Raw genomic sequence first — 27526 nt, 5'->3', positions numbered from 1 at the left:
AAGTTACTGTGACCCTAGTCGCCACACTCCGGCACCTTTCGGGTACTGAGGGAGAATTTAGTATGAATGGTATGTCAATCAAGTGGGCTGCTTTGTCCTGGATAGTGCCTTTTGGGTGTTGTTGAAGCTGAACTCTCCAGGCAAGTGGAGAGTATTCCATCACACTTCTGGCTTGTGTCTTGTAGATAGCAGACAGGCTTTGGGGAGTCGGGAGGTGAGTTACTTTGCTGGAGGATTCTTAACGTTCGACTTGCTCTGATAGGAAGTATTTATATGGCTAGTCTAATTCAGTTTCTGGTCATTGGTAACACCCAAGATGTTGATAGTGGGAGATTCAGCTACGATAATGCCAATGAATGTCAAGAGGCAATTGTTGGATTCTTTCTTGTTGGAGATGATCATTGCCTGGCATTTGTGTGGAACAAATGTTACTTGCTACTTATCAGCCCAAGTCTGGATATTGTCCAGGTCTTGCTGCATTTGGACATGGACTGGTTCAGTATCTGAGGTGATGTGAATGGTACTCAGCATTCTGTAATCATCAGCGCACATCCCCACTTCTGATCTTATGATGGAAGAAAGGTCATTAATGAAGCAGCTGAAAATAGTTGGGCCTAGAATACTACCCCGAGGAACTCCTGCAACAACGTCCTGGAACTGAAATGATTATTGAACTCCAATCACCATAACCATCTTCTTTTGTGCCAGGTATGATCCCAATCATGGACAGTTTCCCCTGATTCCCATTTATTTCAGTTTTGCTAGGGCTCTTGATGCCACACTCCATCAAATGCTGCCTGATGTCAACTCACCTCATCTCCCGAGTCCAGCTTTTTTTGTCCATGTTTGGACCAAGACTGTAATGAAGTCAGGAGTGGACTGACCCTGGCAGAACCCAAATTGAGCATTCGGGAGTAGGTTATTGCTCAGTTAGTGCTGCTTGAAACAACTGTTGCTGACCCCTTCCATCATGCTACTGATGGTTGAGAGGAGACGAATGGGTTGTTAATTGGCCAGATTGGATTTGTCCTGATTTTTGTGGCAAGGACGTACTACTATTGCCAAAATGTTGTGCATTGCCATGAGTTGGATTTGTCTTGTTTTTTTTGTGTTGTAACTTCACCAGATTGAACCTCATTTTTAGGTATGCCTGGTGTTGCTCCTGGCATGCCCTCCTGCACTCTTCATTGAGCCAGGGTTGATCCCCTGGCTTGGTGGTAATGGTAGAGTGGAAGAATGCCAAACCATGAGGTTACAGATTGTGGTTGAGTACAATTCTGCTGCTGCTGATGTTCCACAGTACTTCATGGCTGCCTAGTCTTGAGTTCCTAGATCTGTTCGGAATCTATCCCACTTAGCAAGGTGGTGGTGCCACACAACACAATGGACAGTATCCTCAATGTGAAGATGGAACTTTGCCTTTACAAGGACTATGTAATTGACACTCCTATCAAAACTGTCATGGACAGATATATCTGCGAAAGGTAGATTGGTGAGGACGAGGTCAGGTAGGGTTTTCCTTCTTGTTAGTTCCGTCATCATCTGCTGCAGGCCAATGCTCGTAGCTATTTCAATCAGGATCTCGCCAGCTCAGTCAGTAGTAATATTACCGAGTCACTCTTGGTGATGGGCATTGAAGTTCCCCATCTAGAGTACACTGTGTGCCCTTGACAGCTTCAATGCTTCCTCATGGTTTTCAACATGGACACTTGTAGAATGCCTACTGTGTAGAAGAGGCCATTCGGCCCATTGAGTCGGCACTACCACAATCCCACTCAGGCTCTATTTACTTAACCCCACTCATTTACCCTGCCAATGCTCTTGACACTAGGATCAATTTAGCACAGCCAATCAATCTAACCCACACATCTTTGGACTGTGGGAGGAAACTGGAGCACCCAGAGGAAATCCTTGCAAATACGGGGAGAATGTGCAAACTCCACACAAACAGTGAGCCGAGGCTGGAATTGAACCTGGGTCTCTGGCACTGTGAGGGCAGCAGTGCTAACACTGCGCCACCGTGCCACCCAGAAGTATTGATCCTCATCCAGCCATGAATGGTGATGGACAATTAAACAACTCACTGGAGGAAGAGGCTCCACGAATGTTCTCATCTTCAATGCTGGGGGAGATCAGCACATCAGTGAAAAAGACAAAGCTGAAGCATTTGCAACCATCTTCAGCCAGAAATGCTGAATGGTTGTTCCATCTTGGTCTCCTCCACAGTTCCCCAGAAGTACATAAGTACTGCAGAAGTACTGATCCACCAGCTGATGGGGTGGAGGGGAGGAACGACACATGTTAATTCGCAGGAGGTTTCCTTGCCTATGTTTGATCTGATGCCATGAGGCTTCATGGGGTCTAGAGTCAATGTTGAGGACTTCCTCCCAACTGTATGTCACTGTGCAGCCATCTCTGATGGGTCGGGACATAGCCAGAATAGCGATGGCAGAGCCTGGAATTATTCTGTTACTAGTCTGTGGGAATGGTTCTCCCAATTTTGGCACAAGACCCCAGATGTTGATAAGGAGGCTTTGCAGGGTTGACAAGGCAGGGTGTGCCATTGTCATTTCCAGTGCCTAAATCAATTTTTGACTTTTCTGTAGTGTTTTGGTACAATGTAGTGTCTTGCTCAGCTATTTCAGAGGGCATGCAAGAGTCAACTACATTGGTGTGGGTCTGTAGTCATATGTACGCCAGATCAGGTAAGGATGGCAGATTTCCTCCTTGAAGGACATTCGTAAAGCAGATTGGTTTTTATGACAATCAATGATCATTGTCATAAACCAGCTTTCAATTCAAGATTTATTAATTGAATTTAAATTCTGTCAGCTCCCATGGCAGGAATTGAATCCTTGACCCCCAAAGCAGTAGCCTAAGCTTCTACTAATGTAGTCCTATTGCCAGTATGTCACCACCTGCTCTCTTGCTGTGGTACAATTCCTTAGGCTCCAGCTGCCCTCTCTGCCCCCTGGAGGAGACAGGATTAGGGAAGAGAACTGTCTGGTCATGTGGGGCAGGTGAGGAGCAGTGCAGCAAGGGCTGGAGCATTATGGAGATCCATGTGACACTGTGGAAAGGTGAAAATTGAGCAGCTTTGGAGGTTTGTTTGGATTACTAAAGGTTTTCCAGTACATATTGTTAATGAGGGAAAACCCAATGAGATTGGGGATTTTGGAGTGTCTGTGTGTGCATGTGTGTGTGTGCGTGCGTGCGTGTGGACTTGCATTTATATACTGACCACCGATTGTCCCAAATTGCTTCATAGCCAATGCAGACTCTTTGAAGTGTAGTCACTGCTGTAACGTAGGAAATGTGGTGGCAGCCAATTTGCACACAGCAAATTCCCATAAGTAACAATACGATAAAGACTAGAAAATATTGAGTGGTTACACAGAGCTGCATTGGAAGTATCAACAGGCCATTTAGCCCAACCAATCTATGCTGTTGTTTATGCTCTACTTGAGTGTCCTCCCATCCTCTTCTAAATCTACCATCATAAACCTATATTTCTTTCTCTCTCCTTTAGCTTCCCTTAAATAACTGAGACCGTTCACTTCAACCTGTGGTAGCGACTTTCACATTAAATATTGTCCAAGTGATAAAGAAACTTTTCAGCTTGATCTGATGAGGAAACTTTGCCCAAACATTCTCCACTCTTTCCCTCCCAGATGCTGATCAGCCCCACAGAACTTTACAGCATAGCAGGAGGCCACTCGGCCCATCATACCTTTACTGACTCATCAATAGAGCTATCCAATTAGTCCCAATCCACCCTCTTTTTATCCTAGTCCTGTTCAGGAATTTATCCAATTCCCTTTTGAAAGTTGCTATTAAATCTACTTCCACCACCCTTTCAGGCAATGCCTTCCAGATCATAACAACTCATTCCGTAAAAATAAACATTTTCATTCCCCCCCACCTCCTGGTTTTTTGCCTATTGCTTTAAACCAGCACACTTTCTCTCTCTCTTCAGAGACACAATGATTTGTTACCAGTTCCAGGGTTCATCAAGGTAAATAATACTGAACTTGTTAATGATAGTAAACCTTCCATGTGGCGATTTGCCCTTTAAGGGGAATACAGCAGAGTAAGCGTCACCTGGCATCTGCAACCAAATGGAACTCAAGATTGGTGAACCACACCAGGGGGAGTAGTTCTCTTTGGCAGCGACAACTAACTGCAGACATGCTGTTGGTCTTGCTGATCCTTGTAAATAAATCCCTTGTTATTCAGTAATGAAGACTCAAAGTGCATCATTATGCCACACCCAGGTCTGTGTGATGTTCACTGGTGCTGGCTAGTGTCCAAGCCACCTTTCTATACATTGCAACACCACCATTGCCATGTGTTATGAAGTTACATAGGAAAGGTGAAAAGGAAGAGGCTAGATGGCCCATACTCACTAATGGAACAGATTAAATCCAGGAACCTCTCTTTGGGAAAGAGTGGATTTTCCAGGCCTCGGAAGTACAGCTTCAGGACGCCTGCTACTGAGTTGATATCGTGCTCATTGTGGTCGTCCACCAGGGGGTCCTCACCTAGTTTGTAAAGGAAATAATTTATATTAGCACAGGACCTTAAGCATCATGCTCATGAGGAAAAAAATTAGACCTCCAGGACCCCAGAAGGAAATTCTGGGCATATACCCACCTTCAAAAGAAAGAAAAGACTTGCATTTATATAGCATTGTTTACCCAGACTTCTCCAAACACTTCATAACAAATGAAATACTTTTTGCAACTGTAGTCACTTGGGTAATGTAGGAAACATGGCAGTTAACTTATGCACAGCAAGCTCCCACAAACAGCAATGTGACATAAGAACATAAGAAATAGGAGCAGGAGTAGGCCATCCAGCCCTTCGAGCCTGCCCCGCCATTCAATAAGATCATGACTGATCTGTCGCTGCTCAGTTCCACTTTCCCGCTTTCTCCCCATAACCCTTAATCCCCTCTCCTATCAAAAACCCATCAACCCGCGTCTTAAAAATATTTAGCGAGGCAGCCTCCACCACTTCAACGGGCAGAGAATTCCAGAGATTCACCACCCTTTGAGTGAAGAAGTTCCTCCTCAACTCTGTTCTAAACCGCCCCCCTTTTATCTTGAGGCTGTGCCCCCTAGTCCTACTGTCTTTTTTGAGCGGGAAGAGTCTTTCCACCTCTATCCTATCCATCCCATTCATCATCTTATACGTCTCAATGAGATCTCCCCTCATTCTTCTAAACTCTAACGAGTACAAGCCCAGTTTATTCAGCCTCTCCTCATAGCTCAACCCCCTCAACTCCGGTATCAGCCTAGTAAACCTCCTCTGCACTCCCTCCAAGGCCAAAATATCTTTGCGCAGGTGCGGCGCCCAAAACTGCACACAGTACTCCAGCTGCGGCCTCACCAATGCCCTATACAGCTGCAGCAAGACCTCCCTACTTTTATATTCAATCCCCCTCGCTATGAAGGCCAGCATCCCATTCGCCTTCCTGACCACCTGCTGCACCTGCAAGCTGGGCTTTTGCGACTCATGCACAAGGACCCCGAGGTCCCTCTGCACCGTCGCCTGCTGCAGTTTTTCGCCCCGTAAGTAATAGTCCTTCCTACCATTCTTCCTACCAAAGTGGACCACCTCACACTTGCCAACATTAAATTCCATTTGCCATTTCCTGGCCCATTCGCCCAGCCTATCTAGATCCTTCTGTAGACTCTCCACACCCTCCGCACAAATGACCAGATCCTGCTTCTTGTGATGTTGATTGAGAGATAAACATTAGCTGGGATACCAGAGTTAACTTCCTCTGCTGTTCTTCAAAATAGTCTATTGGACCCTTACCACTCACCCAAGCAGGCAGATGGGGGCCTCAGTTTAATGTCTGATCTGAAAGCCAGCATCACTGGCAGTGCAGCCCTCCCTCAGTGACACTTTGGAATGTACAGCAATCTCAATTTTTGTGCCTAAACCCTGGAGTAGGACTTGAACTCCCCTTCTCTCCCACAACTTACCATGGGGTCTGTGGGCAGCCTTCTGACCAGCTGGGGTCAGCCACCTCTACTCACTGTGCATTTCAGGAAGGGAGCCGATGGGCAAGAGATAAGCGAGGCCTTGGAGTTAAAACAGTCCCAAGTGATGGCATCAAAAGAATTTTACTTTCACCAAACCTCCTGAAATCAATTCTCAGTCAAAATCTGCCTCCTTCTGCCAATCTAGGTGCTATACAGAGTAATGCGGAGATGCCATTTTATGAATGTAGCAGGAGTTTTTTTTTCAAGGTTTAAGCACTCACAGTGCCTTAAAGTGTCTGCCCTATGCTTTAACTCTAACTTCCAGCTCTTCTGACAATTTGTTTACTTTTACCTGTATCCACACCCAGGCTGAGCCAATCAGGCACAGTGAGCATCAATTGTCAACAGACTCACTATCAAATATAGATCACTGACAGCACAGTGGTTAGCACTACTGTCTTACAGCGCCAGGGACCCGGGTTCAATTCCGTCCTTGGGTGACTGTGTGGAGTTTGCATGTTCTTCCCGTGTCTGCTTGGAGTTCCTCTGTGTCCTCTGGTTTCCTCCCACAGGCCAAAGGTGTGGAGGTTAGGTGGATTGGCCATGGTAAATGCCCCTTAGTGTCCAAAGATATGTAGGTTAGGGGAATTAGCCATGGAAAATGTATGCAGTTATGGGAATAGGGTGGGGAGGTGGGCTTGAGTGAAGTTGCTCTTTTGTAGAGTCCGTACAGACTCAATGGGCTAAATGGCCTCCTCCTGCACTGTAGGAATTCTGTGGATTCTCTGAATTGAACAATGGAACAGTACACTGAGGCCAAGTCCCATAGCATAGGGCAACAGCAAGGATTAAAAGTAAACATAGACCAGATAAGTCAGGAAATGTTGACAGTACCATAGTATCCTGAGAGTGCAGAAGGAGATCATTTGATGTTTGAGTAGTTGAGTGTTTTAATACCTTAGTGTGTGAGCTAAGAAGAAACAATCTGCTAAGGCCTAAACAGAATGGCAATCTATGGGTTAATGCTGGAGATCACAACAGGGCAAATTCTTATTTCACAATTCTTCTCACTCAAGTGCCCAAGGGCTTGATTCCAGGTGAGTAGGTAATTGTACAATTTGTCTAAAACTAATTTACTAACAAAATCAAACACTCATTAAAACTCTATTAAGATGTGCAATCTCCCTCGATGTCAGTTAATGTACCGTATGTGAATCTTTGCTTGCAAAACTGTTGCAGTGTTAATGAAAGTGAAGTTCTCAAAATTCCATCAACACACGCTGTGTTTGCATTCATTTTGGTGCCTTAGTAAACCACCAGGATTCGGCTGCTGTACCTAGTCTGTGTCTTAATTACAATTTGGCACGTAGCTCAGGGTTAGCAAGAAAGAGAGAAAACGGGGAGGGGGAAGGGCGAAGAAGGGACAAGGGACGGGAGAGGGATGAAATGGAATGAAAGGGATGGATAGGGTAGAGGTAGAGAGATTCTTCCTGCTTAGAAAGGATAGCAGGACTAAAGGGCACAGCCTCAAGATGAGGGGGGGGGGGGCAGTTTAGATTGGAGTTGAGGAGGAACTTCCTCACTCAAAGGGTGGTGAATCTCTGGAATTCTCTGCCCGTTGAAGTGGTGGAGGTTACCTCGTTCAATATATTTAAGTCACGGGTAGACCAGTTTTTGACAGACAAGGGGATTAAGGGTTATGGGGAGAAAGCGGGAAAGTGGAACTGATCCACTTCAGATCAGCCATGATCTTATTGAATGGCAGGGCAGGCTAGATGGCCTACTCCTCCTATTTCTTATGTTCGTATGAGAGGAGGGAGAGGGAGAGGGAGGGAGCTGAGGAGGGAGAGGGAGGGAGCTGAGGAGGAAGAGAGGGAGAGGGAGGGAGCTGAGGAGGAGGAGAGGGAGGGAGCTGAGGAGGAAGAGAGGGAGAGGGAGGGAGCTGAGGAGGAAGAGATGGAGAGGAAGGGAGCTGAGGAGGAAGAGAGGGAGAGGGAGCTGAGGAGGAAGAGAGGGAGAGGGAAGGAGCTGAGGAGGAAGAGAGGGAGAGGGAGGGAGCTGAGGAGGAAGACAGGGAGAGGGAGGGAGTTGAGGAGGAAGAGAGGGAGAGGGAGGGAGCTGAGGAGGAAGAGAGGGAGAGGGAGGGAGCTGAGGAGGAAGAGAGGGAGAGGGAGGGAGCTGAGGAGGAAGAGAGGGAGAGGGAGGGAGCTGAGGAGGAAGAGAGGGAGAGGGAGGGAGCTGAGGAGGAAGAGAGGGAGAGGGAGGGAGTTGAGGAGGAAGAGAGGGAGAGGGAGGGAGCTGAGGAGGAAGAGAGGGAGAGGGAGGGAGCTGAGGAGGAACAAAATAAACTATCAGTTGCAGCAAAGCTTTAGGAGTTTGAATGGTAACAACACTGAAAAGCTTCTTCAAACTCACCTCTCTCAAAGGCATTCTTGATATCATTGACTTCACTTTGAGAGCCTGGAACACGGAAAATTCCCTGCTGTTGTAAACCTAAAAATGAAAACAGACATGTAGAAAATTATAGTGTACGAAATCCAAAAGAAATGTCACCAACAACTGCCAGGCCCAGAGTATCCATCGGACTTTGTACTAAATTAACCTCATCCACAATGCAAAACAGAAGATTCACAGCAATGACACTGGATGTTCTTTCAACAATTCCTTTGTGCTACTATTAACAGGTGAGATAGCATTATCATTTTGATCAAAGATGATGTTCATACTTTTAGAACATAATTTGGCCAAGTTAATTGGTATGACATGTTCCTGAAAAGCAGACTCCAACCCTTTTCCGTGGATGCTTAGGGCAGGATTTTATAGCCTCGCTTGTCCAGAAACTGTAAAATCCCGCCTGAGGTCAATGGAGTTTTCCACTGTCCACCCCTTGCCTGCTCTGATTCTCATGGTGGGTGAAGCATTAAAATTCTGGTGTTAGTCTCAATTGGGAATGCATTTGGGATGCTCCAATTTGCTTCACTGTCCACAACAGCCACAGACATTGTTGAGGTCCAGGTGACCCTGATCCATTGGTAAGTTATTGGTCAACACCAGGTAACTCCCAGCTCTGAGGGGTGCTGTTCAGCCTGAGTAACTAGGCTGCAGTGATGTTTCTATATCCCCATGGTTTCCAAACCTTACTTGCTGGTTTTGCATTTGTGAATGGACAAGGTATTGAAGGGGATCTGAGGAATGGGAACAGGGACCAGCACACTCAGAACAGCGGAGGAGAAAAACATGATGGGTATGAATTACCATAGAGATTGATGAATCGAATGCAGCTCTCCACCACTAGTGGGATAGGTTGTCCAGAATCCTTACAAAAGAAGAGAGAAGTTGTCAGGAAATGAGGGAGTGCACAGCTAGAACCCCGACAGCCACATACAGAACTGACAGGTTATTCAGGGTACAGATCAGAGATGCATTTGGTCCTTAACAGTCAAAGGTTCACATAATGAGAAGAAATCTGAGCTCAGCTCTCGGGCAAATCATCACCATAAAAATGCATCTGAGGAGAATAATCCAAAAACCAATCATTAGCAGTACAGATATCACTCAAGATATGGTCTTATCAACAGCTACTGCACCAACTTCTTCCAAAGTTCCCTCTACACTGTCCCCATCAAACACTCCCACGACAGGTGGAGCATGAAGTTAGATATAGAGTAAAACTCCCTCTACACTGTCCCCAACAAACATCCCCAGAACAGGTGCAACATGGAATTAGATACAGAATAAAGCTCCCTTTACAATGATCCCATCAAACATTCCTAGCACATGGTTCGATACAGAATCATTGCAGTGCAGGAAACCATTCAACCCATCATTTCTGCACTGGCTCTCCAAATTATCAATATGACTGTGCATTCCCCTGCCATTTCTATTCAAATTATAACACACTTGCAGGCAGTGCATTCCACACCTGAACCACTTGCTGTGTGGAAACATTTTATCTCACATCGTATTTGCTTCTTTTGCAAATCGCTTCAAATCTGTGCCGTTTCGTTCTTGATCCCTTTACAAGCAGGAACAATTTCTCCCTACCTACTCTGTCCAGCCCTCTCATGATTTTGAGCATTCCTATTAAATCACCTGTTAGTTTTCTTCTCTCCAAGCAGACCAGTCCCAACCTCCACTCTATCCTCATAACTGAAGTTTCACATGCCTGGTACTATTCTTATAAACCTCTTCTGGACTCTCTCCAGTGCATTCACATTGTTTCTATAATGTGGCACCCAGAACTGTACGCAATACTTCAGCTGAGGTTTCACTAGTGTCTCAGACAAGTTAATCATAACACCCTTACTCTTGTACTCAATGCCCTTATTAATAAAGCCCAGGGTATTATATGCTTCATTAACTGCTCTCCACCTGTCCAGTAACCTTCAATGGATCATGCATGTATGTACTCAGGTCCCTCTGCTCCTTCACCCCCATTAGAATTGTGCCCCCTTCATATTGTGCAAGTACCATAGTTACATTGAAGCTAGGTAAGACACAGGAGTAGCTAGGTGTAGCTACATGAGGGAGAGTGGATTGGCAGAATATTGTGATAGGATGAGATGAATTAAGTGGGAAGAGGTTTGTGTAGAGTATAAATACTGGAATAGCTTGGTCAGGCTGAATGGCCTATTCCTGCTTTGTAAGTTTCATGCAACTGTTGCTTCTCGGGATTTTGAATTTATTCACAAAGGAAGAACAGAAAGATGCATTTATATTGCACATTTCACACAACAATAAGGCATCATTATTAGGAGACTGTTCATATTCCCTGTCAAAGGGTGGACTGTTCATAATTAGCTAATCACAATATGAGGTGGGGATGATGATGCTGACGGGAGTGTAGCAAGGGTAATACCGGTGACAAGAGCTCTTAGAGAATGTTGCAGCAGAGAAGGCCTTCCAGCCCATTGTGCCTGTACCAACTCTTTGAAACAGCAATCCAGTTAGTCCCATTACACTGATCTTGCTCTTAAGCTGGCAAATGTTTCCACTTCAAATACTTATCAACTTCCCTTTTTGAAAGTTACTTTTGAATCTGCTTCCACCACCCTTGGCACACCGTGCACAAAATAAAAGATTTCAACTTGCTTCTGGTTCTTTTGCCAAGGCTCTTAAATTTGTGTCCTTTGATTACTAACCCTCCTGCTACAGAAAATCTTTACTCATTCTCTGAGAACACCTCATAATTTTGGATGGCCCTATTAAATCTCTTCTTAACCTGCTCTTGCTTCAGATGACTGGTGACTCGTGTCACAAACAAGTATATTATGTGCATGAATGTAAAACATGGTTTATCACAATGACGTATATTTGCCAGAGGCCCAGGAAGGTCTGTCAGAACTTGTGCTATGGTATCTCCACCCACATGGAAATCAGCTCAAATATTTGAGAGAAAATCACGGAAAACTTCTTTTTGTTTGGAGCAAGTTATGTTGACATCGATCAACAAAAAGACTTTGAATCTGTCATACTTTGCATGCTAATTAGGAAAATATGCAAAAAAGCACAAGTTCAAATGAATGTTAATTAGCCCCCGGACGTTTGAGCAGGGGAGATAGCGCAGCAAAAAAAAAAGACAGATAATGAATCAGTTTAATTATATCCATTTAAACCTTTCATGTATCTGTGCTGCCGCAAGAAGCTGACAAGAATTTTGCTCCTATGTCATGTGGGAGTAGGGAGCAGCTGAAGACAAGAGAGAGTTACAGGATTCCCTTAGATACTTGGGTGGGTTCTGTATAACTCATCCAATGAATGCTGCCGGGAATGTCAGCTCACTTCCCCGTCTCCTATCAGTCCTCTGCTGTTCCCAGACGCTCAAATTCTACTGGATGTCATCTTGATTCAAACTGTTCCCCTTGGTTGCCATGGGTAACGGCATTATTGTCTGCAGTTCAGAACAGCTCGGACCACTGAAGGGTGCTTTGCCACTGGCAAATCATCTCAGGCTTCCCCGTGTCTATTCATCGCTTGGGTATATTGTGTGTAGCTCTTCCTCTTTATCTGCCGCGCCTTAGCTCCCTTTGTAGCAATACCGCACCAATCCTTTGTTGTGAGTGCCAGTTTTATTTACATTTAAATCATGCTGAATCAGTCCAATTGAAAGACTAGGAGGCAGCTGTGTTCATTGCTTTTCTTTGCACTGGTCTCTGCCCCTACTGCCACGCTTAAAATGATCAGATGGTCCCAGGGAAAAAGCTTGATTCCTGGTCTGCACGAGGTCATCTGGGGTTAGGGATTTCCAAGTGGCATCAGTGCCGTTGGCAACTACAAGAGGGAGGGGGCATTCGGCTAGGATGGGGGTCTCACTCCTGATTGATTCCAGATTGGGGGTGTGTCTTCACTGTCATAGGCCCCAGATGACATTAAAAAGAGTGACCAAATGATCCATTAACCCTTAGAAGGAAATGCAACCCTTCTGTCCCTTGTCAAACAGCCTCTCCGACACCCCCATCTTCAATATTGTTATAACCAATAAATAAAGGTGTTCCAATTAACCATTTTCCCAGGATTTCCCACTCAGGTCGCCTGCAGCAGGTGCTCAATTCCTGGTGATTCCAGAGAACTCATCTCCTGATGAGAGTGCTCCGACCTCCACTCTGAAGTCATGTTATATTTTTTTCTAACGTATCACGATTAAAACTGCTCAAGTGGAGAGCCATTACTTTTCAAACCTTCCAATTCCTCTGAGGACTAAAACAGTCCCATGAGAATAGTGTCCTGCGCCCACCAGTGGAGGCAATCCTCTGGGACACCCATCTCCCCCACCCCTCTCCCACCCGCCCTGCTTCAGATGCTAGCTTTACAGTGTATACCTGAGTCCTTGTGCGGGCATTCCTTCTTCCTCTGTCAGCAGCGAAGCAAGAAAAAAACACAGATGAAGCAAAGAATAAAAGTAAGTCAGGCCCCGCACGATCCCACAGAGGCCTCAGGACAGGTTGGAGAGGCTCGAATGCAGTGGCAGCTGATTGAGTCTGGGGCTGCCTGCACCTGAAGTGCTTCTTATGTGGTACTGGAAGTCATCGCAAAGCGACCAGATTGTTGTTTAAAAGCCCAACCAATTTGTTATTTGTCCTTTAGGGAAGGGAGGGCCTGATTTATAGGTGACTCCATTCCCACACCAATGTGATCAACTCTTAAATATCAACTAAAAAGGCCTTGCGAATTCATTCAGTTGTCAGCACAACCAGGGACACGTAAGGAATGTGTCTCTCAGGAGAAGTGGCCTAGTGACAATGCACTGGGGATGTGGTTCAAATCCCACCATGTCAGTTGGTGAAATTTAAATTCAATTAATAAATCTGGAGTAAAAAGCTATTGTCAATAATGATGACCATGACAATTATCATTGATTGTTGTAAAAACCCATCTGGTTCACTAATGTCGTTTAGGGAAGGATTTCTGGCATCCTTACCTGACTGACATGTGATCCAGATATACAATAATGTGGTTGACTCTTAACTGCTGTTTGAAATGGCCAACAAACTACTCAGTTCAAGGGCAATTAGGGATGTGCAGTGAGGATTCTTACTTCTGACACTTTGGCAGGAAAGTCGGGATTGGATGAGGAGAGGATCACAGTCAAATGCAAAGCCTCACAGAATCAAATAGCTTCCCACCATTCACTGCCATGAGTAGTGGTCATTGGTGAGTTATGGGAGGGCTCAGCGCCTATGATGGTCAGTTCCAATTAGGGCAACTTGGTGTCCTCACTTGCCATTTGGTTGTTAGGGTAATGAGGAGGTGGCCCGCAAATGCCAGCCTGACCAGCACTACCCACATTCCAGGAATGGGAACAAGGAAGAAAGTTTGGCATTGCAAGTGAACTACCCTTTATGTTGGGAATTTCAAATAAAGATTGCTAAACACCAGTAAGGAGGTCCAGTTGCAGTATTTAGACCAGAGACCAGGAGCAAAGAAACAAACTCCAGAGTTCAATGCCTTCCAGAGTGATGAGGGCAAAATTGAAGAATAGTCAGTGAGGAAGTGGATGTTTCAGCGCATTCTCATTGTCACCTCAGGCCCGTCATGATATTTTTACCTCACCTGAGCTTACAAAACACATCCTATTTTCCCCCTTCCCTTTTTGACGAAGTTTACTGGGATCCAATCACATGGTTCAAAAGCTGTTTGGATCTTATCCAAATAGTTTGAGCCTACCAGGCATGAGTGGATCCAAGCAGAAACTCTGGGTGGAATCTTATAGCCCCATCATGGTGGAAAATGTGACAAGTTGCTCAAAGGTCCATGGACTTTGACAGGACTGGAAAATTCCATCAGCAGGAGGGACCTAAAATGCCACTCACAGTGTGACTCAATAGGTGCAATACTTATACAGGCCACCACCTGACTGATTTCATCAGTATCCCAGGACACACTGAAAATCAGGCAGTGCAAATTTTGGGTGGGTGGAAGAAAAATTACTGAATAATATTAAAATGATCTTTGAAAGAACTTTGTAGTAATTTATTAAGGGGAGGGAAGAGGAGAATGGACTTTTCTTCAACAGTCCAGGTAGATGAGCGGGCAAGGCCTTGGACCTATAACCTGATCCCAGTCTGACCACAATGGCCCCTACTGACCATTTGAGTAGGACTGGCCAGTACTGATTATACCTTCCCTGGTGTCTCCCTATTCAATCAGGTCCGGAACTAATGGGGCAAGACTTAAACCTGTCTTTGTTCTGTCACCATGACATTGCACTACCCTTCCCTTTGGACAGTTTTTACCTAGGATCCGATTAGGTCACAGGTACAGTAGTTAGGTAAATATTTGTAACTGATATCCAGTGGTTACCTGAATAAAAGCCTGACTAGACCGGCAGCCAACTAAGAGCAAGAGAGATGCAGCACAGCCCCAGACGAGAGAGAACTAGCAAGGATTTGGAAAGATACAGAATGCCACCATTCCATTCAGCATTTGCAGTCTGTTGGCACCTGCCACCAAGTACCTGTATGAAGGTCTCCATATCGCCATTAAACAATTTATGATTATATTGTGAGCGAGGCCTAGGCTTCCTCATTTTCTGTGGCTTAGGGGGAAGCGATGGGGGCCTGAGAGAAATGGAACAAAATCAACACAAAGAGCAAACAATATACTTCAAAGAACTTGGATCTAAGAAACACAAGTTAATCATCCAAGTACAGAAACAATGTTCAGCAGCAGCTATAATAGCACACCATAAAATAGCATTTAGTTTCAGGCCCATTCTAAATATAATGTGATATAAGAATAATGAAAGGCCCATAAACCATTTATATTTCTATCCCCCTCCCTCCCTCTCGATCTCAGAGGTATTTGGCAGCTTCTGGAACATCACCCACATGACCATTCTCCATCTGGGAGCTTCAACAACAATTCATAGCAGCAGCTATTTTGCTGTTGTCGGCATCACAGTTGAGCCAACTCCTGTCCATTCCCAATGTCACAGCAGGGGCACTGGGAAGCAGCAGGGGCATTGAGTCTGGCTGGATTTTCCTCACTATTGCCCAAATGCTATGTGGCTAGTTGTAGCACCTTGCTAATGCTCTGGATGAATTCAGCTGATTCAGTGGAGATTGGGATTTGGAGGCAAAGTGCCTTTGTGTTATGTACAGCCACCTAGGCTGCTGTTAGTGATTGGGCCATTCGGTATTACAGCCCAAGAGAAGAGTCTGTCAGTTCCAGTGTGCTTTGTGGTGTTCTGACAGACACCACAACACTGACCAGCTCAACCCTGCTGAACAAAATATCCGGACAAGTGAGTGGAAGACATTTAATACAGAACAGTGCAGAGCTGGGCAGGCATTGGCAAGGCTGGCAGCATTGAGATACAGAGTCAACATGCTCAACCTTCAAGCTGGTCTCTAACTCAGCATTCAGTGGACAAATTGCAGGGATGGCATCCAACATGATACCCTGCACACTGATTCAGGCAGGCAGTGTCATTTTGTTGAGCTGTCATTCTGCTCTTGGCCTCTGAGGATAGTGAGTTGTGATATTCTCAATGGAGAGGCCAAATGTAAAGGAGGGATGGTTCATTTTGGAATCCTGGACAGCTGTCACTTCAGTAAGTTTGACTATTACTCAACCCTGTGCAATAAGCAATAGTAGCAGCCCAGCATTCCAGTGTGAGAAACGTCAGCCGGGGACCTGTCAAGAGATTTGATACACATGCATGCACACTCATCTCTCTCTTTCTTACACATTCACACTCCCCCCTCCCCTCGCATGCCCTCCATTTCATGCACACCCTCTCCCCTCCTCTTGTGCACCCCCTCCCCGGCAGATGCTCTCCCTCTCCTGCACGCGCTCCCCCTCGCGCACTCTCCCCCTCCCACACACACACACCCCACACATAAATACACGCATGTCCCATCCCACAAACACACACACTCCCCCCTACACACACAAACACACGTTTCCTCCATACACACACATACACTCCCCTCCATATACATACACACTCTCCCCCCCAACAAACACACACACTCTCCCAACACCCCCCACACACACTCGCACATGCACCCACCCCACTCTCCATCGCTGCTTCTCCATCTCTCGTGCAATGCTCCCCCCTCTCTCAGGCCGTTCCCTCCCCTCTCACACACACTCTCCCTCCCACACATACACACCCACCCACACACAAACATACACACTCCCCAGCCCCCACACACACTGCCCACCACTCCCCCCCCCACCCCCCCACACACACGTACGTACCGTCCCACACACTCCCCCCTACACACACACACACACACGCACCATATCTCCATTCACACATACACACACTCTTCCCCCCTCACAAACACACACCCCTCCCTCCTCACGCACACTTACCCCTCCCTCACTCACACCTCTCTCTCTCTCTCTCTCACTCACACACACACACACCCCCCCCCCCCCCCCCCCCCACCTCACAGGTGGCAGGATAGCACAATGGTTAGCACTGCTGCTTCACAGCTCCAGGGACCTAGGTTCAATTCCCACCTTGGGTCACTGTCTGTGTGGAGTTTGCGCATTCTCCTTGTGTCTGCGCGGGTTTCCTCCGGGTGCTCCGTTTTCTCCCACAATCCAAAGATATGCGGGTTAAGTTGATTGGCCATGCTAAAATTGCCCCTTAGTGTCCTCAGATGCGTATTTTAGAGGGATTAACGGGTAAATATGTACGGATATAGTGGTAGGGCCTGGGTGGGATTGTGGTTGGTGCAGACTCAATGGGCCAAATGGCCTCTTTCTGCACTGTAGGGTTTCTATTTCTAAGATTCTATCGCATTCTCTCTCTCTCACACACATACACTCACCACACTCTCTCTCTCACATACACACACTCTCACTGCACTCTCTCTCTCATACATACACACACTAACTCACCACACTCGCTCTCTCTCACATACACACACTCTCACTGCACTCTCTCTCTCATACATACACACACTAACTCACCACACTCGCTCTCTCTCACATACACACACTCTCACTGCACTCTCTCTCTCATACATACACACACTAACTCACCACACTCGCTCTCTCTCACATACACACACTCTCACTGCACTCTCTCTCTCATACATACACACACTAACTCACCACACTCGCTCTCTCTCACATACACACACTCTCACTGCACTCTCTCTCTCATACATACACACACTAACTCACCACACTCGCTCTCTCTCACATACACACACTCTCACTGCACTCTCTCTCTCATACATACACACACTAACTCACCGCACTCTCGCTTTCACACACACACATCACATTCTCTCTCTCTTACACAGACTCACCACACTCCCTCACACATAGACTCATTGCACTCTTTCTCTCACACACACACTAACTCACCACACTCGCTCTCTCTCACACACATACACACTCTCACTGCACTCTCTCTCTCATACATACACACACTAACTCACCGCACTCTCGCTTTCACACACACTCATCGCGTTCTCTCTCTCACACACACTTACCGCATTCTCGTTCTCACGCACACACACACACATCACATTCTCTCTCTCTCATACACAGACTCACCACACTCCCTCACACACAGACTCACTGCACTCTCTCTCTCTCACACACTAACCGCACTCGCTCTCTCTCTCACACATACACACACACTCTCACTGCACTCTCTCATACATACACACACTAACTCACCGCACTCTCGCTTTCACACACACACTCATCGCGTTCTCTCTCACACACTTGCCGCATTCTTGTTCTCACGCACACACACACACATCACATTCTCTCTCTCTCATACACAGACTCACCACACTCCCTCACACACAGACTCATTGCACTCTCTCACACACACACACACTCACCACACTCTCTCTCCCACACACACATGAACTCACCACTCTCTCTCTCACACACAGTAAATCACCACATTCTTTCTCTCAAACACACACACTCACCACACTCTCTCTCTCTCACACACACACAAACTCACCGCACTCTCTCTCTCACACACACTCACTGCACTCTCTCTCACATACACACACACCGCACTCTCTCTCACACACAGACTGCACTCTCTCTCTCTCTTTCATACATGCTAACTCACCGCACTCTCTCTCTCTCTCTAGTGACTTATGTTCACAAAGTTACCAGGGAGTAATGGACAGGGACGGGAGTGGGGAAGAAGTTCCAGTGGGAATTAGAATTGTGCAGGGAAAGGACTATTGCATTTCTAGAGTTGGAACAGTCCCTTAGGCTGGTGGGTTCAAACAGCAAGTCATTGATGTGTGATGCCAAAGCCAAGCCAGAGTTCAGGCCGAAATCCTTACCCTCACCACACACACGATGTCACACAATCAGAACAGCTCCCGTGTGCATGGCACAACCCATCACTGAGTTCCAGAAACAGCAATATAGTTTAATAACTAAGATTTATGTTATTGTTTAAACATTACTATGAGATTGGATTTTAAGCACATGGGGAATGAACAAAGAAGAGGAACTTCTTTGATAAGGGACAGAATCTCTCCAGCTGGGAACCAGGCATCACCTCATCAAAGTGAAAGCAGATATGGTGGGACTGGGGGAGGGTCTTAATGCTCTGTGCCCTAGGCTAGACAATCAGATATTTAACCTTAAGATAAAGCAATAGAAAGTATCTATGGTATATTGAGAAGGTTCACAAGGATGTTGCCAGGACTTGAGAAACTGAGTTACAGAGAGAGATTGAATAGATTAGGACTTTATTCCCTGGAGCGTAGAAGAATGAGGGGAGATTTGATTGAGGTATATAAGATTTTGATGGGTATAGATAGAGTGAATGCAAGAAGGCTTTTTCCACTGAGGCTAGGGGAGAAAAATAACAGAGGGCATGGGTTAAGGGTAAAAGGAGAAAAGTTTAAAGGGAATATTGGGGGGGCTTCTTCACACAGAGAGTGGTGGGAGTGTGAAATGAGCTGCCAGATAAAGTGGTAAATGCGGGGTCACTTTTAACATTTAAGAAAAGCTTGGACGGGTTCATGGGTGAGAGGGGTGTGGAGGGATATGGTCCAAATGCAGGTCAGTGGGATTAGGCAAAAAATGGTTTGCACAGACAAGAAGGGCCAAAAGGACTGTTTCTGAGCTGTAATTTTCTATGGTTCTGCTGTGGGTGGGGGTGGGCTCCTGTGGTTATTGAACTAGGCTGTTAGAAATAGGGAGCATAGATGTAGGGGCAGCTGTGGTTTATGGAGTTAAGGGAAAGTCGGCGGGGGGGGGGGGGAAATGGGAGACGACTTTTACTGGCGCTTTTATTGATAATGTAATAAAGTACAGGAATATAAGCTCCTGTAAATTTCTTTAAAAAGGACCAGTTGATCATGAGGAAGGTTTCACCATGTTAGACAGATGTAATTGTTTTACATTCTCTTAACCCCAGTAGGCTGAACATTATATTGACTGGGAGTTTGGGAGGTGACGATGGGGAGGTTAGATAACGTGCTGCTGAATTCAGAACATAGCAATGAGGTGAATCAAACTGCTTTTCACATCAGAAGCAGTTGGGAGTGGCAACAGTTAGTGCCTGAAACACCTTTCTCACTCAGCTAGAAATGGATTTATTTCATTCATGGACAATATAAAACTGACTAACGGCTCAAGAGGGAGAAGGAGCCTGCTGCAATATCTAGCTGCTGCCAGTATATTAGGTTGGTATGGTACCTGAGTGCAGTGTTTTCTACTGCAATCCAAAGTTTCAAACCTGATCTCCACTAACACTGTTGGTATTCAGCCAGGTCCATTGAGTGGAGCAAGCTGCACAGCCAGGGTGGGATGGTTAAAACTTCAGTCAACTGTTTGAGTTTTTACTGTGAGAATGTGTGAGAAACTGGGCAGATACTGCCTGGAACAATACTGATTGAGGAGAGAGAAAGCTGGGCTCCTACCTTGAAGTCCCACACTCTGCCTTCTCACCTGTAAAGGAAAAGAACATCACAGCTTCATTAAAAAAAAGTTTGCATCCTCAACACTTCAACAATAAACCTGCCACAGAGTTAATAGTTCTTCCTATTTTAAGTGTTTGTTTTATTCCTAGTAAGAAATCTCACAACACCAGGTTAAAGTCCAACAGGTTTATTGAGAAGCACAAGGTTTTGGAGCATTGCTCCTTCATCAGGTAAGAGTGATGAAGGAGCACCACTCCAAAAGCTCGTGATTCCAAATAAACCTGTTGGACTGGTATTGTGAGAAGTCTCACAATACTTCTTACTCTGCCCAACCCAGTCCAACACCAGTGTCTCCACCTCATGTTTTATTCCTGTCCAATCTCTTCCCACCTACATCTGTGACTTGTTCAGTGTCCTCCATCAGTTTCTTGGCCTATGTGCCTCCTTTTTGCGATGGATGATCATTCCCTCTACACTTCCACCAAGATGGTCTCCGTCCTCTCCCTGGCTGAACTTATTCTCACATTGAACAACTTCTGCTCTAAATCCACTATTTCCTCCAAACAAAAAGTGATGCTATGGGTATCTGCGTGGGTGCTAACTATGCTGCCTTTTTGCAGGGTATGGGGCACATTACTTGTTTGCGTCCTACATGGACATCCTCTTTCACTTCCTTCTTTAGTACACTGTGGCTGTACTGGTGACATCTCATGTTCTCATCCAGAACTTGACACTTTCATTGACTTCCAATTTCCACTCTTCTCTCGCCTTCACACTGCATCTCTGACTCTTCTCTTCCCATCCTAGACTTCACCGAGCCCATTTCTGGGGATTTTTGTAAATCAATAGTCCCTATAACCCCATTAATGCCCTCAACTACCTGGACTAATTTCCTCACATCCCACTTCCTGTAAAGACTTGGTTTCATTCTCCCAGTTCCTTATTCTCAGTTTCATCTATTCTGACAATCCAGCCTTCCTTACTATTGTTTGTACTCAAGGAATTCCTCAGGGTGATGCCCTAGGCCCAACCATCTTCAGTTGCTCATCAAAGACCATCTCATCATAAGGTTAGAAATAGGAATGTTTGTTGATGATTGCACAATGTTCAGCACCACAGATACTCAGATGGTTCATGTCCACATGCAGCAAGACCTGGACAACATTCAGGCTTGACTGAGAAGTGGCAAGTAACATTTGCGCTACACAAGTAATGATCTTCTCCAACAAGAGAGAATCTAATCATTTCCTCTTGACACTCAATGGCATTACCATCACTGAATCCCTACTACCTGGAGGTTACAGCTGACCTGAAACTGAATTGGACCAGCCGTATAAATACTGTGACTACAGTATTTGTGTTAGAGGCTAGGAATCCTGCATCAAATAACTTGTCTTCTGACCAATCCCAAAGACTGTTCAACATCTACAAGGCACAAGTCAGGTGTGTAATGGAATAGTGTCCACTTGCCTGGATGAGTGCAGCTCTGACAACACACACCAAGCTTACACCATCCAGGATAAAGGAGTCTGCTTGATTGACATCCCACTCATCATCTTCAACATTCATTTCTTCCACCATCGATGCATAGTGGCAGCAGTGTGTATTATATACAACATGCCCTCAGCAATCTTCATTGACAGCATCTTCCAAATCCACAACCTCTACCATTTTGAAGGCCAAGGACAGCAGACACAGGAACACTACCACCTGGAAGTTCCCCTCCAAGTCATATACTACCCTGACTTGGAAAGATATCACTGTTGTTGTGTCTTGGAATTCCTTCCCTAATAGCACTGCGGGTGTACCTACATCACATAGACTGCAGCGGTTCAAGAAGGGAGCTCACCATTATCTTCTCGAGCAATTAGGGATGGGCAATGAATGATGGCCTAGCCAGTGACACCCACACCACATGAATAAATAATTTTATAAAATGTAATATTGTTTCCTTTTTCTCTGCTGGTTCTGTTTTTTTTCACTCTCTCCTTCCTGTTCCTGTTGTCAAAAGGTAGTTCGTCACGTTCTTGCCATTCATACCCCCCTCCAATCACGTTTTCCTTCTCGTCCAGCAGCACCAACCCTCCTTATTTCATCTCTTCTTGTTCTATCCTAACACACACCTTCTGTTTTGTTCTCTTTTCCCACACAGTCCATCTCACCTACTCAAAACCTATTACATTTCTAACACAAACAGAAAATGCTGAAACATCTCAGCAGGTTGACAGCATCTGTGGGGACAGAATAGAGCCAACGTTTCAACTCTAGGTGACACTTCGTCAGATCTCTAGACTTGAGTCATCTAGACTCAAAATTTTGGCTCTATTTTCTCTCTGCAGATGCTGTCAGATCTGGTGAAATTTTCCAGCATTTTCTGTTTTTGTTTCAGATTTCAGCATCTGCAGTATTTTGCTTTTGTTCTATTACATTTCTAACCTTTCCCAGTTCTGATGAAATGTCAGCATCCTGAAATGTTAACTCTGTTTCTCTCTCCACAGATGCTGTCCAACCTGCTGGATATTTCCAACATTTTCTATTTTTATACCAGGAGAACTCCCCTTAGACAACTTCCCAGGTCAAAAGATGCACGAGACAGACAAAGCACATGTTTATGGATGATTTTTGCTGCTTGCTTTTCCTGGAACAGATTGCCATAGTCTGAGGTTTCAGTTCAAGGGACATTCTTCCAATAGTACCATGAGATATTTTATATATACTTGAGACTGCACTGATGTCTCTGGAGCCGGCGGGGGGGCCTTCAATCTATAAACTTCCAATTCAGAGGTGAGGATACCTTAACTAAGAATGGTGACAGAAGAGAAGCAGTGTGCACTGATCACCAAACTCCATAGCAGTAGTATGTGTTAGATCATTTGTTGATCATGTGCAGTGCACTAACCCTTCACCTGATGGCATGGCATCACAGTGGTAAACATTGCTGTCTCTCAGCCTCAGGGACCCAGGTTCAATTTCAGCCTTGGGTGACTGTGTGGAGTTTGCATGTTCTCTCCAGGTCTGTGTGAGTTTCCTCCCACAATCAAAGATGTGTAGGTTAGTTGGACCGGCCATGCTAAATTGCCCCTTTATGATCAAAAAAAATGTAAATTAGGTGGATTAGCCATGGTAAATATGCGAGGTTACAGGGATAGGGCCAGGGATGGGATGCTCTTTCAGAGAGTCAGTGTAGGCTCAGTGGGCCTCTTTCTGTACTGTAGGGGTTCTATGCTTAATCTTTGCTGATGCTCTATTCCAGAAGCTTCCTGAGCTCAGAAGTGTTTACAGCTGGTGGCGGATTTTAGAAATCCTCATTATCCTGAGCTTTTCTCACTTCCTTTCTTGCTTGCTATTGAAACTAGAAAAAGGAGTAGTTTTACAGCAAGAGTTCTCCCCTAGCTCACCATCATACGGGGGGGGGTTGAATTTTGTTTGCTACTTGATGTCCCCCAATTTCAGCAGATTTGGAGACCCAACTCTTAACACCCCAATAGTGCTCACAGAAAATGGAGTATTTTCAAACTCGACTCACCTTCCCCCAGCGTTTGTTTTAGTAGGTCATGCTTGGCCTGAAGCTTGGTGATCAAATTACTTCCATTCAAGTATTCCTTAAATTTCTGAAAGAGAAACAAGAAGTGCATTAAACATTTATCAGACTTCCACAAGGTTCAATCATGCTAAACTGATGGGCAAGGAACAGCAATTTTGCCCCATGTGCAGCACAGGAGACCACTCTGCCCATCATAAAGGCCTATCCAATTCGTCACACTCCCCCTTGCTCTTTCTTCCAGAGCCCTGCGCTTTATTTCATTGGTCTTTCTCCATCCTAAATGGCATCCCTTACTCCATCCTATTGGATCTGATGTTTGTGAGGGCAGGTCGCTTTCTAATCACAGCCCTCAACACATTGTAGGATATTTAATGTTGTATGGCTTAACATTGCACAATCTGGAACAAATTGAGTTCAGTCTTCTGTGAATGGATAGAGCCAACAATTGGTCAGAAAATGACACATATACAAGAAAGCCAGATATGATCTAAGGAGATCCATCAAAGATGCCAAAAGACAGTACCGGACCAAGCTAGAGTCCCAGTCTAGTTACACAGATCGTCGCCGACTATGGCAAGGTCGGCAAGACATAACAGGCTACAAGACGAAGGCATGTAAAATTGCTGGCCCCTCCCTGATGCATTCTACACCCGTTTTGAGCAAGAGGTCAGTGAGACCATGCCCTCTACCCTGGAAGCCCTGGATGAACCTGTATCTGAGGTCAGCATTGCGGATGTCAGAGTAGCTTTCTTGAAGGTCAACCCATGGAAAGCGTCTGGCCCAGATGGGGTACCTGGATGAGCACTCAGATCCCGCAAGGATCTGCTGGCAGGGGTACTCGCAGACATGTTCAATCTCTCTTTACAACAATCTGAGGTCCCTATCTGCTTCAAGAAGGCGATCATCATCCCAGTATCTAAGAAATGCCAAGCAGTGTGCCTTAACAACTATCGTCTGGTGGCTCTGACATGCATCACTATGAAGTGCTTCAAAAGGCTGGTCATGGCATGAAACAGTTCCAGCCTCCCGGACTGTCTGGATCCACTACTGTTTGCCTACTGCCGCCACAGGCCCACAGCAGACACCATTCACCTGGCCCTGCACTCAACCCTGGAACACTTAGATAACTAGGACATCTATGTCAGACTCCTATTTACTGACTACAGCTCAGCCTTCAACACCATTTTTCCACAAAACTCATCTCCAAACTCCGTGGCCTAGGCCTTGGCTCCTCCCTCTGCGACTGGATCCTGAACTTCCTAACCCACAGACCACAATCAGTAAGGGTAGGTAACAACACCTCCTCCGTGATCATCCTCAACACTGGTGCCCTCAATGTTGTGTCGAGCTATGTCCATCCCAAGATCAAGCTATCCCCTCCCTATAATTCTGGAGTGCTCCATGTTCCTATTCAATAACCGCTTGAAAGTTCCTAAAGTGTCCGACTCCAGTGTATGGAGTCTATGGAAATAAGGCAAACAAGTAGGAAGGTCATGGAACCTCTACAGATTAAAGGGGAGGAGGTGCTTGCTGTCTTGAGGCAAATCAGAGTAGTTAAATCCCCAGGACTGAACAGGCTATTCCCTTGGACCTTGAAGAAGACTAGTGTTGAAATTGCAGGAGCCCTGGCAGATATATTTAAAACGTCGGTATCCACGGTGAGGTGCCGGATGATTGGAGGATAGCTCATGTTGTTCCGCTATTTAAAAAAGGCTCAAAAAGTAATCCAGGAAATTATAGGCTGGTAAGCTTGATGTCAGTAGTAGGAAATTATTGGAAGGAGTACTAAGAGATAGGAGATAGGATCTACAAATACTTGGATGGGCAGGGACTTATTAGGGAGAGTCAACATGGCTTTGTGCGTGGTAGATCATGTTTGATCAATCTATTAGAGTTTTTCGAGGAGGTTACCAGGGAAGTAGATGAAGGGAAGACAGTGGATGTTGTCTACATAGACTTCAGCAAGGCCTCTGACCAGGTCCCGCATGGGAGGTTAGTTAGGAGGGTTCAGACGCTAGGTATACATGGGGAGGTAGTAAATTGGATTGGACATTGGCTCAATGGAAGAAGCCAGCCAGTGTTAGTGGAGGATTGTTTCTCTGAGTGGAGGCCTGTAACTAGTGGTGTGCCGCAGGGATCGTGCTGGGTCCATTATTGTTTGTCATTGATATCAATGATCTGAATGATGTGGTAAATTGGATTAGCAAATCTGCTGATGATACAAAGATTGGAGGTATAGTGAACAGTGAGGAAGGTTTTCAAAGCTTGCAGAGGGATTTGGACCAGCTAGAAAAATGGGCTGAAAAATGGCAGATGGAGTTTAATGCAGACAAGTGTGAGGTATTGCACTTTGGAAGGACAAACCAGGGTAGAACATACAAGATAGATGGTAGGACACTGAAGAGTGTAGTAGAACAGAGGGATTTGGGAATATAGATACATAATTCCTTAAAAGTGGTGTCACAGGTAAACAGGGTCGTGAAGAGTGCTTTTGGAACACTGGCCTTTATAAATCAACGTACCGAGTATAAGAGTTGGAGTGTTATGGTGAGGTTGTATAAGACATTGGTGAGGCCAAATTTAAAGTATTGTGTGCAGTTTTGGTCACCTAATTAGAGGAAGGATATTAATAAGGTTGAAAGAGTGCAGAGTAGGTTTACAAGGATGTTGTCGGGACTTGAGAAACTGAGTTACAGAGAAAGGTTGAATAGGTTAGGACTTTATTCCCTGGAGTGTAGAAGAATGAGGGGAGATTTGATAGAGGTGTATAAAATTATGATGGGTATAGATAGAGTGAATACAAGCAGGCTTTTTCCACTGAGGCTAGGGGAGAAAAAAACTAGAGGACATGAGTTAAGGGTGAAGGGGGAAAAGTTTAAAAGGAATATTAGCAGGGGGGTGGGGGGGTGGTTCTTCACACAGAGAGTGGTGGGAGTGTGGAATGAGCTGCCAGATGAAGTGGTGAATGCGGGCTCACTTTTAACATTTAAGAAAAACTTGGACAGGTACATGGATGAGAGGGGTGTGGAGGGATATGTCCAGGTGCAGGTCAGTGAGACTAGGCAGAAAAATGGTTCGGCACAGACAAGAAGGGCTAAAGGGTTTGTTTCTGTGCTGTAGTGTTCTGTGGTTCTAACAAATAATTTCACTATGTCATGAGCCACACAGGAGACTGTTAGCTCTTAAAATTAAATTCAAACGTCCAGTTAATAGCTGAAAGAATGACATGTCAAGGCTAAAACTTACTGTAACAAATGACCAAAAATAACTCAGATTGACTAAACACAGCTTTCTTTTTGTAGGTGACTTGGACTTTAAACCATAGAACAGGAAGTTCTCATTTTATACTCTCATCATGCATTGCACTTGTCACAGAATTACATTCCTCATAACAGACAGTCCTCAGTTGCTCCAATGGTGAACACCTTATGCCATTGCTCCAGTAACACAACCTGGGTTTCCCTTTAACCCCCCAGGCCTTTATCAAGCAGATTTTGGAAAGAGTCACATGGCCCTCTCTCTGTTTTACCATAAATTGGGGGCGGCATGTTGGTGGCACAGTGGTTAGCACTGCTGCCTCACAGTGCTAGGAACCAGGGTTCGATTCCTGGCTT

At 45.5% G+C, this 27526-nt stretch overlaps 1 protein-coding gene across 3 annotated transcripts in view; it reads right to left on the bottom strand.

Moving 5' to 3' along the window:
- Nucleotides 1-27526, bottom strand: part of srgap3 (SLIT-ROBO Rho GTPase activating protein 3) — a 229309-nt gene that overhangs the window by 31520 nt on the left and 170263 nt on the right. For all 3 annotated transcript variants that reach the window (XM_080184210.1, XM_080184219.1, XM_080184227.1), the window contains exons 10-15: nt 23895-23979; nt 20369-20396; nt 14947-15049; nt 9249-9309; nt 8409-8486; nt 4407-4541 (exon numbers count right to left, since the gene is read on the bottom strand). In XM_080184210.1, coding sequence (XP_080040336.1) covers nt 4407-4541; nt 8409-8486; nt 9249-9309; nt 14947-15049; nt 20369-20396; nt 23895-23979 — 490 coding nt within the window. The remainder of the gene's footprint in view (nt 1-4406; nt 4542-8408; nt 8487-9248; nt 9310-14946; nt 15050-20368; nt 20397-23894; nt 23980-27526) is intronic.

This window comes from Carcharhinus amblyrhynchos, chromosome 3, assembly GCF_965287045.1.
Source record: "Carcharhinus amblyrhynchos chromosome 3, sCarAmb.v2.hapA, whole genome shotgun sequence".
NCBI lineage: Eukaryota > Metazoa > Chordata > Chondrichthyes > Carcharhiniformes > Carcharhinidae > Carcharhinus > Carcharhinus amblyrhynchos.
This window is presented reverse-complemented; position numbering and strand designations above follow the sequence as displayed.